Raw genomic sequence first — 13154 nt, 5'->3', positions numbered from 1 at the left:
GCGAAGATTTGGCCACCAAACAATGCTGAAGTCAGGCATAACATACTCTTCATCGACAATGCCGATGGAGCTAAAACTTAACGCGGAATATTTTTCCGACTGGCGCAGGCTATATCGAGCTTTAGCGCGCTTTATTCTCTACATTGAGAAACTGAAAGCGAAACAAAAGAAGGCATCGCCACCAACAGAGGTGTCTTACGAGATGATTCAGCAGGCACGCACACTCCTACTGCGGCATGCGCAGTCATCTGAATTCAACCCAGAAATTCGCAACTTAACGAGAGGTAAACCTTTAAAAACAAATTCTAAACTTATATGTTTGAATATCTTTCTAGATGAAAACCAGCTCCTACGTACCCGAGGGCGAGCAGAAAACCTAAACGGCCAAAACCAAATACTGCTCCCATATGGGCACCACATCACTCGGCTCATAGTGAACTGGTATCATCAGAAAATGCACCACACATCCCATGAGACGTGTATTAACAGGATTCGAGGCATGTTTTACATACCAAGCCTACGAGTCTTATACAAAGGCATGCGGAAGTCTTGCCAACGCTGTAAAAATGAGAGCGCCATGCCTGTTCCACCGCAAATGGCTCCCTTGCCCATCGCCAGGCTGGCTGCCTACCAACGTCCCTTCACTTACGTCGGTATCGACTACTTCGGGCCCTTCTTGGTTGCTGTAGGACGGCGAAGCGAAAAAGATGGGGCGTTATTTTCACCTGCTTAACCATACGGGCAGTGGAACTGGCGTGCTCTTTGGACACTGCATCGTGCATAATGTGCATCCGAAACTTCATCAATCGGCGCGGGACCACGAGAGAAATTTACAGCGACAATGGCACTAACTTCAAAGCTGCTGAAAGATTATCTGTGACAAAGCGCAGACGATCAACTTCAACGCCGTGCAACCGGCGTTCGATGACATCAAATGGAAATTTAATCCACCAGCCGCTCCTCATATGGGGGAGCATGGGAGCGACTTGTTCGTTCCGTCAAGACTGTACTCTACGCAATCTGCCCAGCGAGAAAATTCACCAGCGAGGGCCTACAAAGCGCACTCTGGGAAGTGGAATTCATCCTAAATTCTAGACCGCTTACTTTTGTCTCTTGCAGTCTGGAGAGACATAACAATGTGAATAAGTACTGCGTTCTGGACAGCAAAGACGACGAGGCTATCACCCCTAACCATCTACTACTAGGATCAGCAAGCGGCTATAAACCATTCTTCGAAACCACACACACCGTACAGCACATGTGGCAAGCTGTACAAGAATTCGCCGATCAATTCTGGCGACGATGGGTACGCGAATACGTTCCAGATTTAGCCAGGCGAGGAAAATGGTTTACGAAGAGACCACCAATAGCAGCTGGAGACGTCGTTGTAATATTGGACGAGACTCTGCCCCGAAATAGATGGCCAAAAGGTATAGTCGAGCAAACAATCCTGGCCAAAGACAACCAGGTGCGTCGAGTGATCATCAGAACTGCCAACGGGACTCTTCAACGGCCCGTGGCTAAAGTAGCTGTATTAGACGTCGGCTGTTTTGGAGCAAAGCAACCCCCTGAAGAGAGAAGCTTTACTGTGGGGGGAATGTTGCCGCTTAAATTCGCTAACTGCCCAGCAGACCCGACGCAGCCACCAATGGGTTAACCCATATCACTCATTCTCTTTCATTTTCATACTTCTTCTTAAGCGCCAGCCTACGTGCTGGGAAATTAACCGTTGCATCTTCCGCTTTAAGCTTACATGTTAGGTTCTATGCTTGTTACTAAGCAACAGACAGAACAGTTTGGTTACTACCGCGAGTAAGGGCGATTAATTTATAGCGGCTCGCTTACAAAAACGGCTCGCTTACAAAAACGGCTCGCTTACAATCATAGCGGCTCTCAAACGGCTCGCTTACAAACGGCTCGCATAATAACGACTCGCATACGGCACACACACCATACACACCCCATTAGCATAAGAAATACACGTGGAAGAAATAAATGAAGTATCACGTGAAAAGTGGAGTGTTTTCTTGTGGGCCCGCTAAAACATCGAACCTTAGCGCCAAACTCAACAAACGGCCTAAAATCTTAGCATAGGAAATAACGAAGATATTGATCAAAGTCACTGTTTACCACCGATTGTTCCTATGGGCGCTATATGATATAGTCGTCCGATCTTAGTTTGATTCGGCACAGTCATTAATGGTTATATTAAACTGAGAAATAACAAATTTTTATGACATTTGCGTAGAAAGTAACGAATTTACTTGGGTTCTATTCAATAATCTCTTAGTTTTCAACTATTTTAACGAAAATTGCTAATAATTCACTGATTAAAAAGAGACAGAAAGATTTGGCAATTTCATACTGCTAAGTTTATTTTCGAAAATATCTAGTACTCTCAGCTGGACGGAAGCAATTCACACATTTTTGAGATCCAAGAAGGCCTGGGATGTTTGTAAAATTCGACCTGGTCAAGGGGGTACAGTACTTGAATCATTCTAATTCGTGAACTCATACAGTCAACATCAAAAATAAAACAAAAAGTTTACTTCTGAAAATCAAAAAAGAGAAAAACAAAAGTGAAAACATGTTGACTGTTCAATTGATCATGCAATCCGGAAAGGTTAGTAAACGTGAGAATATAACTTTTCATAATCGTGACCAAGTGTTCTTTTCCAGCCATTGGTTACGAAGCTCCCAATCTCAGCTACCGTATAAGAGCTAAAGGCTGAGCTTCAGAGCCTTCTCAATATTGAGCCGGAAACATTGGAGATTTCTGCATCTGATGTAACGTGTGCCGATTCAGATCTTTTAATAGAAGTTGCTGGTCTAGGCAAAAACAAACAAATTAAGGCGGTTGTGTCTTGCTATGAAGGCAACAATTTTGTGGGCTTGATACTATTTTCCCTTGGGGGCGAGGATTTCGACGATCCATTAGTCGATAATTCGGTGTCAGACTCAAGTATCGAAGATAGTGATTCTTCCGTCATTGAGCTATCCTCGGGATCTAGTGGCGGATCCGTCCAGCCATCCAGAATGTGAGAAAAACTTTTGCGACCTGTTGGAAGAGTTCTTTGGAATTTTTAAGGATTTCAGAAATGTTCGCTGTTTGGATTTCAATGAGGTGACTCCAGACACTGAGTACAATGGGCGGCTGTACATTGCAGCGGCCAATGAGGATACGATGGACTGGGTGGCGGGCAACGTATGCTCCATGGAGACATATCAGGCCACCAGTCTCATAGACTTCCTACACCTGACACCGGCCAGAGTTACATGGCCAAAGGTCGAGAAGTGTTTCCAAGCAATTTTCGAGCTTCTGGAACAGCAGAATGCTGATATTACGACGGAGAAGTGGGCCGTGGTGAGCCGCAAAGATGCAGCCCCCATAGTGACAGATATTTGTCCAAATGAACAGCTTGAGATCTGGATGGATGCAGAGAGTGTGGACATCATCAAGGAAAGATGCAACAGCCTCAAATTTTGTTTTGGATTATCAAATTTGAGTTTTGCGATTAGAACACGCTTTTATATTTTTATTTTATGCAATATATATTTTGAAATGTTAAAAAAAAGGTTACAATTGCGGCAGTCTCATTTGTCTGCCGATTATTCTGACTGGCAACGATAGTTTGTCGTAATAGAAAAATATTGTTGCTTTACTAACGAAACGTTGATTGGTGAATTTTGTCATCAAAGTTTATTATGCCAAAAGTATCCATGTCCTTGTTTCACATCTACTTTGTATCGGCACTCTTTTGACTTGGTTAAGGCTGGAACAGGAATACGTAAACAGGGATAAACAAAACTTCCCAATAATCAATATTGCACGATCTAAAATATTACGTTTCGAATTAAATTCATCTATAAACCAGAGGGATGGGGCAAACTTCGACCGCGTCAAAGTTTGTATACCCTTGCAACTTTTTGGTAACTCTTTCCTTACCTATAGCCATCAAAATGGAAAAACGTTTTATCTAAAAAGGCTAAAGTTTGCGAAAGATCTTAGCATAGGAAATAACGAAGATAGTGATCAAAGTCACTGTTTACCACCGATTGTTCCTATGGGAGCTATATGATATAGTCGCCCGATCTTAGTTTGATTCGGCACAGTCATTAATGGTTATATTAAACTGAGAAATAACAAATTTTTATGACATTTGCGTAGAAAGTAACGAATTTACTTGGGTTCTATTCAATAATCTCTTAGTTTTTCAACTATATTAACGAAAATTGCTAATAATTCACTGATTAAAAAGAGACAGAAAGATTTGGCAATTTCATACTGCTAAGTTTATTTCGAAAATATCTACTACTCTCAGCTGGACGGAAGCAATTCACACATTTTTCAGATCCAAGAAGGCCTGGGATGTTTGTAAAATTCGACCTGGTCAAGGGGGTACAGTACTTGAATCATTCTAATTCGTGAACTCATACAGTCAACATCAAAAATAAAACAAAAAGTTTACTTCTGAAAATCAAAAAAGAGAAAAACAAAAGTAAAAACATGTTGACTGTTCAATTGATCATGCAATCCGGAAAGGTTAGTAAACGTGAGGATATAACTTTTCATAATCGTGACCAAGTGTTCTTTTCCAGCCATTGGTTACGAAGCTCCCAATCTCAGCTACCGTATACGAGCTAAAGGCTGAGCTTCAGAGCCTTCTCAATATTGAGCCGGAAACATTGGAGATTTCTGCATCTGATGTAACGTGTCCCGATTCAGATCTTTTAATAGAAGTTGCTGGTCTAGGCAAAAACAAACAAATTAAGCCGGTTGTGTCTTGCTATGAAGGCAACAATTTTGTGGGCTTGATACTATTTTCCCTTGGGGGCGAGGATTTCGCCGATCCATTAGTCGATAATTCGGTGTCAGACTCAAGTATCGAAGATAGTGAATCTTCCGTCATTGAGCTATCCTCGGATCTAGTGGCGGATCCGTCCAGCCATCCACTATTGATTGCAAGCGAGGTATTAAACGAAAAGCCCAAGGACATGAAATATCCATAGAGACTAAACGGTAAGTATTAGGAATAGAAAATCAAAATTCAGTGACTGAATATTCCGTCTTTTGAAAATAGGATCAAATATGTTCTCGAATCCAGTGAGGAGAGTCTAGAAAACCACTCGTATGGAGATATGCAGGAGGCATGCGATATGAGAGGCTGCGGAATAAAGTCCCGACCACGTCCGGTTAAATATGAAATCGAAATGGAACCCGATGTTATAAATGGTCAGCGGCCCCCGTGCGTTAACATTCTCCCAGAGAACAGGCCGTTTGTCGTGGTTATATCTTCCTCAGAATGTGAGAAAAACTTTTGCGACCTATTGGAAGAGTTCTTTGGAATTTTTAAGGATTTCAGAAATGTTCGCTGTTTGGATTTCAATGAGGTGACTCCAGACACTGAGTACAATGGGCGGCTGTACAATGCAGCGGCCAATGAGGATACGATGGACTCGGTGGCGGGCAACGTATGCTCCATGGAGACATATCAGGCCACCAGTCTCATAGACTTCCTACACCTGACACCGGCCAGAGTTACATGGCCAAAGGTCGAGAAGTGTTTCCAAGCAATTTTCGAGCTTCTGGAACAGCAGAATGCTGATATTACGACGGAGAAGTGGGCCGTGGTGAGCCGCAAAGATGCAGCCCCATAGTGACAGATATTTGTCCAAATGAACAGCTTGAGATCTGGATGGATGCAGAGAGTGTGGACATCATCAAGGAAAGATGCAACAGCCTCAAATTTTGTTTTTGGATTATCAACTTTGAGTTTTGCGATTAGAACACGCTTTTATATTTTTATTTTATGCATATATATTTTGAAATGTTAAAAAAAGGTTACAATTGCGGCAGTCTCATTTGTCTGCCGATTATTCTGACTGGCAACGATAGGTTGTCGTAATAGAAAAATATTGTTGCTTTACTAACGAAACGTTGATTGGTGAATTTTGTCATCAAAGTTTATTATGCCAAAAGTATCCATGTCCTTGTTTCACATCTACTTTGTATCGGCACTCTTTTGACTTGGTTAAGGCTGGAACAGGAATACGTAAACAGGGATAAACAAAACTTCCCAATAATCAATATTGCACGATCTAAAATATTACGTTTCGAATTAAATTCATCTTTAAACCAGAGGGATGGGGCAAACTTCGACCGCGTCAAAGTTTGTATACCCTTGCAACTTTTTTTGGTAACTCTTTCCTTACCTATAACCATCAAAATGGAAAAACGTTTTATCTAAAAAGGCTAAAGTTTGCGAAAGAACGGCCTAAAATCTTAGCATAGGAAATAACGAAGATATTGATCAAAGTCACTGTTTACCACCGATTGTTCCTATGGGAGCTATATGATATAGTCGCCGATCTTAGTTTGATTCGGCACAGTCATTAATGGTTATATTAAACTGAGAAATAAATTTTTATGACATTTGCGTAGAAAGTAACGAATTTACTTGGGTTCTATTCAATAATCTCTTAGTTTTTCAACTATTTTAACGAAATTGCTAATAATTCACTGATTAAAAAGAGACAGAAAGATTTGGCAATTTCATACTGCTAAGTTTATTTTCGAAAATATCTAGTACTCTCAGCTGGACGGAAGCAATTCACACATTTTTCAGATCCAAGAAGACCTGGGATGTTTGTAAAATTCGACCTGGTCAAGGGGGTACAGTACTTGAATCATTCTAATTCGTGAACTCATACAGTCAACATCAAAAATAAAACAAAAAGTTTACTTCTGAAAATCAAAAAAGAGAAAAACAAAAGTGAAAACATGTTGACTGTTCAATTGATCATGCAATCCGGAAAGGTTAGTAAACGTGAGGATATAACTTTTCATAATCGTGACCAAGTGTTCTTTTCCAGCCATTGGTTACGAAGCTCCCAATCTCAGCTACCGTATACGAGCTAAAGGCTGAGCTTCAGAGCCTTCTCAATATTGAGCCGGAAACATTGGAGATTTCTGCATCTGATGTAACGTGTGCCGATTCAGATCTTTTAATAGAAGTTGCTGGTCTAGGCAAAAACAAACAAATTAAGCCGGTTGTGTCTTGCTATGAAGGCAACAATTTTGTGGGCTTGATACTATTTTCCCTTGGGGGCGAGGATTTCGCCGATCCATTAGTCGATAATTCGGTGTCAGACTCAAGTATCGAAGATAGTGAATCATCCGTCACTATCTAGTGGCGGATCCGTCCAGCCATCCACTATTGATTGCAAGCGAGGTATTAAACGAAAAGCCAAGGACATGAAATAACCATAGAGACTAAACGGTAAGTATTAGGAATAGAAAATCAAATTCAGTGACTGAATATTCAGTCTTTGAAATAGGATCAAATATGTTCTCGAATCCAGTGAGGAGAGTCTAGAAAACCACTCGTATGGAGATATGCAGGAGGCATGCGATATGGGAGGCTGCGGAATAAAGTCCCGACCACGCCCGGTTAAACATGAAATCGAAATGGAACCTGATGTTATAAATGGTCAGCGGCCCCCGTACGTTAACATTCTCCAGAGAACAGGCCGTTTGTCGTGGTTATATCTTCCTCAGAATGTGAGAAAAACTTTTGCGACCTGTTGGAAGAGTTCTTTGGAATTTTTAAGGATTTCAGAAATGTTCGCTGTTTGGATTTCAATGAGGTGACTCCAGACACTGAGTACAATGGGCGGCTGTACAATGCAGCGGCCAATGAGGATACGATGGACTGGGTGGCGGGCAACGTATGCTCCATGGAGACATATCAGGCCACCAGTCTCATAGACTTCCTACACCTGACACCAGCCAGAGTTACATGGCCAAAGGTCGAGAAGTGTTTCAAGCAATTTTCGAGCTTCTGGAACAGCAGAATGCTGATATTACGACGGAGAAGTGGGCCGTGGTGAGCCGCAAAGATGCAGCCCCCATAGTGACAGATATTTGTCCAAATGAACAGCTTGAGATCTGGATGGATGCAGAGAATGTGGACATCATCAAGGAAAGATGCAACAGCCTCAAATTTTGTTTTTGGATTATCAAATTTGAGTTTTGCGATTAGAACACGCTTTTATATTTTTATTTTATGCAATATATATTTTGAAATGTTAAAAAAAAAGGTTACAATTGCGGCAGTCTCATTTGTCAGCCGATTATTCTGACTGGCAACGATAGTTTGTCGTAATAGAAAAATATTGTTGCTTTACTAACGAAACGTTGATTGGTGAATTTTGTCATCAAAGTTTATTATGCCAAAAGTATCCATGTCCTTGTTTCTTATATACTTTGAATCGGCACTCTTTTGACTTGGTTAAGGCTGGAACAGGAATACGTAAACAGGGATAAACAAAACTTCCCAATAATCAATATTGCAAGATCTAAAATATTATGTTTCGAATTAAATTCATCTATAAACCAGAATGATGGGGCAAACTTCGACCGCGTCAAAGTTTGTATACCCTTGCAACTTTTTTGGTAACTCTTTCCTTACCTATAGCCATCAAAATGGAAAAACGTTTTATCTAAAAAGGCTAAAGTTTGCGAAAGAACGGCCTAAAATCTTAGCATAGGAAATAACGAAGATATTGATCAAAGTCACTGTTTACCACCGATTGTTCCTATGGGAGCTATATGACATAGTCGCCCGATCTTAGTTTGATTCGGCACAGTCATTAATGGTTATATTAAACTGAGAAATAACAAATTTTTATGACATTTGCGTAGAAAGTAACGAATTTACTTGGGTTCTATTCAATAATTCTTAGTTTTTCAACTATTTTAACGAAAATGCTAATAATTCACTGTTTAAAAAGAGACAGAAAGATTTGGCAATTTCATACTGCTAAGTTTATTTTCGAAAATATCTAGTACTCTCAGCTGGACGGAAGCATTCACACATTTTTGAGATCCAAAAAGGCCTGGGATGGGCCCAGTATTAGGAATAGAAAATCAAAATTCAGTGACTGAATATTCCGTCTTTTGAAAATAGGATCAAATATATTCTCGAATCCAGTGAGGAGAGTCTAGAAAACCACTCGTATGGAGATATGCAGGAGGCATGCGATATGGGAGGCTGCGGAATAAAGTCCCGACCACGCCCGGTAAACATGAAATCGAAATGGAACCTGATGTTATAAATGGTCAGCGGCCCCCGTACGTTAACATTCTCCGAGAACAGGCCGTTTGTCGTGGTTATATCTTCCTCAGAATGTGAGAAAAACTTTTGCGACCTGTTGGAAGAGTTCTTTGGAATTTTAAGGATTTCAGAAATGTTCGCTGTTTGGATTTCAATGAGGTGACTCCAGACACTGAGTACAATGGGCGGCTGTACATTGCAGCGGCCAATGAGGATACGATGGACTGGGTGGCGGGCACGTATGCTCCATGGAGACATATCAGGCCACCAGTCTCATAGACTTCTACACCTGACACCGGCCAGAGTTACATGGCCAAAGGTCGAGAAGTGTTTCCAAGCAATTTTCGAGCTTCTGGAACAGCAGAATGCTGATATTACGACGGAGAAGTGGGCCGTGGTGAGCCGCAAAGATGCAGCCCCCATAGTGACAGATATTTGTCCAAATGAACAGCTTGAGATCTGGATGGATGCAGAGAGTGTGGACATCATCAAGGAAAGATGCAACAGCCTCAAATTTTGTTTTTGGATTATCAAATTTGAGTTTGCGATTAGAACACGCTTTTATATTTTTATTTTATGCAATATATATTTTGAAATGTTAAAAAAAGGTTACAATTGCGGCAGTCTCATTTGTCTGCCGATTATTCTGACTGGCAACGATAGTTTGTCGTAATAGAAAAAATATTGTTGCTTTACTAACGAAACGTTGATTGGTGAATTTGTCATCAAAGTTTATTATGCCAAAAGTATCCATGTCCTTGTTTCACATCTACTTTGTATCGGCATTGCTAATATTCACTGATTAAAAAGAGACAGAAAGATTTGCAATTTCATACTGCTAAGTTTTTTTCGAAAATATCTAGTACTCTCAGCTGGACGGAAGCAATTCACAATTTTTGAGAATCCAAGAAGGCCTGGGATGGGCCCAGTATTAGGAATAGAAAATCAAAATTCAGTGACTGAATATTCCGTTTTTGAAAATAGGATCAAATATATTCTCGAATCCAGTGAGAGTCTAGAAAACCACTCGTATGGAGATATGCAGGAGGCATGCGATATGGGAGGCTGCGGAATAAATCCCGACCACGCCCGGTTAAACATGAAATCGAAATGGAACCTGATGTTATAATGGTCAGCGGCCCCCGTAAGTTAACATTCTCCCAGAGAACAGGCCGTTTGTCGTGGTTATATCTTCCTCAGAATGTGAGAAAAACTTTGCGACCTGTTGGAAGAGTTCTTTGGAATTTTAAGGATTTCAGAAATGTTCGCTGTTTGGATTTCAATGAGGTGACTCCAGACACTGAGTACAATGGGCGGCTGTACATTGCAGCGGCCAATGAGGATACGATGGACTGGGTGGCGGGCAACGTATGCTCCATGGAGACATATCAGGCCACCAGTCTCATTAGACTTCCTACACCTGACACCCGGCCGAGTTACATGGCCAAAGGTCGAGAAGTGTTTCCAAGCAATTTCGAGCTTCTGGACAGCAGAATGCTGATATTACGACGGAGAAGTGGGCCGTGGTGAGCCGCAAAGATGCAGCCCCCATAGTGACAGATATTTGTCCAAATGAACAGCTTGAGATCTGGATGGATGCAGAGAGTGTGGACATCATCAAGGAAAGATGCAACAGCCTCAAATTTTGTTTTTGGATTATCAAATTTGAGTTTCGCGATTAGAACACGCTTTTATATTTTTTTTATGCAATATATATTTTGAAATGTAAAAAAAGCTTACAATTGCGGCAGTCCTCATTTGTCTGCCGATTATTCTGACTGGCAACGATAGTTTGTCGTAATAGAAAAATATTGTTGCTTTACTAACGAAACGTTGATTGGTGAATTTTGTCATCAAGTTTATTATGCCAAAAGTATCCATGTCCTTGTTTCACATCTACTTTGTATCGGCACTCTTTTGACTTGGTTAAGGCTGGAACAGGAATACGTAAACAGGGAAAAACATAACTTATCAATGGAGCAGTTTCCAAGCCATAGCTTTGACATCCAGTGTTGTATAATTATTAGCTAAATCAGGTGACAAACCGTCACTAATATAGAGACTCCTTTCTAGAGACTAACTAACTTTTCTTCCTCTGGGTATATTGATTGGCAGGTTTGCTCTTTTGTTGTTGTTGTTGTTGTTAAATAAATGATAATGATTTGTTCTATAATTCTTTTAATGCTACGACGACATCGGTTACCCCATTTCGAGACATTTTCATATTAGAGATTTTTTGTTATTTGAGCTTTTTCTTTGCGTATTTTTTTTTGCTTGTCAGCCAAATTAAAAACGTTTGGCTGACAACAGACGAGGAGAGCCATAATTGTTTTTGTTTCTTCGTTTTTTATACCTTGCAAAAAGGGTATATTAATTTTGGTTCAGAAGTGTCCAACGCATAGAAGGAAGCATTTCCGGCCATATAAAGTATACATATTCTTGATCATCACGACGAGACGAGTTTAAACAGCCATGTCCGTCCGTCGGTCTGCATCAACGCAAACTCCTCCTAGACGTAAGAGCTAAATAGCTGAAATTTTGCACGTAGGCTTGTTATACTGCAGGGGTTGTATATCTCGGATTCAGCCAGATCGGACCACTATATCACATAGCTCCCATTCAAACGGAAGGTCACGAAAAGTGACTTTTCTCAATAACTTCGTTATTTTTGAAGCTATTGTCGTGATATCATATATTGGTGAGTTTATTATACCTGTAAACAACTTTGCCAAATTTGATCAAGATCAAGTCACTATATCACATAGCTCCCATAGGAACGATCTTTCGAAAACAGTGACTTCTGTCAATAACTTTGTTACTTTTAACTGGTGCAATAGCTCAGGAGAGTCTACTTCACCTATTAAAAGTTTAGGAATAAAGATAGCATCAAGCATTACTCTACGATTAATTAAAAAAGGAAGATTGATTAAATGAAGCCGCGAAGAGCGAAAAACAGAAAGTGCTTTTGAACAGACGCAATTTTACTTTGGTGAGTCTCATATTGAGGGACCATATGCAAGATCCGTACTCTAAGATAGGACGGATTAAAGAAGTATACAGAATTTTGGTTGTGTACGGATCGTCAAACTCTTTCGACTATCGTTTCACAAATCCAAGAACATTCATAGCTTTACTAACTTAGCAGAAATATGAGGATTAAAAGTTAATTTGTGGTACATAAGAACACCTAAGTCATTTGATAAAATATAACCGCTCTAAAGGCAGTGTCGTTAAGATAATAAGTTGCTAAGTATGGAGTGCATCTATAAAAAGACATAACTTTACATTTAGAGCCGTTAAGGTTTAAATAGGTTTAATAGATTTAATAGATTGAAGAAGGCAAGAAGATGATATGTCTTTAAAACTGAAAACGCATACATAAGCACCCGAGAATGTGACACAACCAGTGGAAGATCATTTATAAAAAGAGTGAATAGCAATGGACCCAAATGACTACCCTGATACCTCAAGGAGTACCCTCCAGAGGTCACTTGGATGGTCTTAGAAATGAAGACTTAAAGAGTCCTTTTTGTGTACGCTTAGAAAGATATTGAAAAATCCAATCTAGCAAAAGGCTGGGATGCCAAGTGCGTTAAATTATATAAAAGCAGAGTATGATTAACAGAGGTCAAAGGCCTTGCTGATGTCGTATAAATGACGTCAGATTGCACCGCAGTTTGCAACCCTTTGATTGAGTGAGATGTAATTCTAATAGGTTAGTAGTTGTCGATCTACGTTTTGAAACCCATGTTGGGATGACGAAATGATGAGCTACTAAATTAAGATGTTATTATTACTGAAATGCTTTGGTATGGCAGACAATTTGAAATACCCCTATAATTATATATATATATATTATATTATTATAATAATTAATATATGATTCCTTCCATATAGCGGGATGACGGAAGATGTGACGGGCAGTGTTAACAACTAAGTATTGGCTTACATAGAGCGTCTGCGCATAACCTTAATACGCAGCCGGGTATTCCATCAGGGCCTGGATCATAAATTGGTTTGAAGGAACTGAGCACGCTA

General features: G+C 40.2%; 2 protein-coding genes across 2 annotated transcripts; both read left to right on the top strand.

Moving 5' to 3' along the window:
- Positions 1-3184: 3184 nt before the first annotated feature.
- LOC124462088 lies at positions 3185-5760 on the top strand. The gene is made up of 3 exons (XM_047013471.1): positions 3185-3485; positions 4915-5020; positions 5082-5760. The coding sequence occupies exons 1-3, from the start codon at positions 3185-3187 to the stop codon at positions 5656-5658; spliced, it is 984 nt and encodes a 327-aa protein (XP_046869427.1). The 3' UTR covers positions 5659-5760.
- Positions 5761-6791: 1031 nt separating this feature from the next.
- LOC124462087 lies at positions 6792-7206 on the top strand. The gene is made up of 2 exons (XM_047013470.1): positions 6792-6817; positions 6874-7206. The coding sequence occupies exons 1-2, from the start codon at positions 6803-6805 to the stop codon at positions 7189-7191; spliced, it is 333 nt and encodes a 110-aa protein (XP_046869426.1). The 5' UTR covers positions 6792-6802; the 3' UTR covers positions 7192-7206.
- The last annotated feature ends 5948 nt before the right edge of the window (positions 7207-13154 follow it).

This window comes from Drosophila willistoni, unplaced genomic scaffold (genome assembly GCF_018902025.1).
Source record: "Drosophila willistoni isolate 14030-0811.24 unplaced genomic scaffold, UCI_dwil_1.1 Seg876, whole genome shotgun sequence".
NCBI classification, from domain to species: domain Eukaryota; kingdom Metazoa; phylum Arthropoda; class Insecta; order Diptera; family Drosophilidae; genus Drosophila; species Drosophila willistoni.
This window is presented reverse-complemented; position numbering and strand designations above follow the sequence as displayed.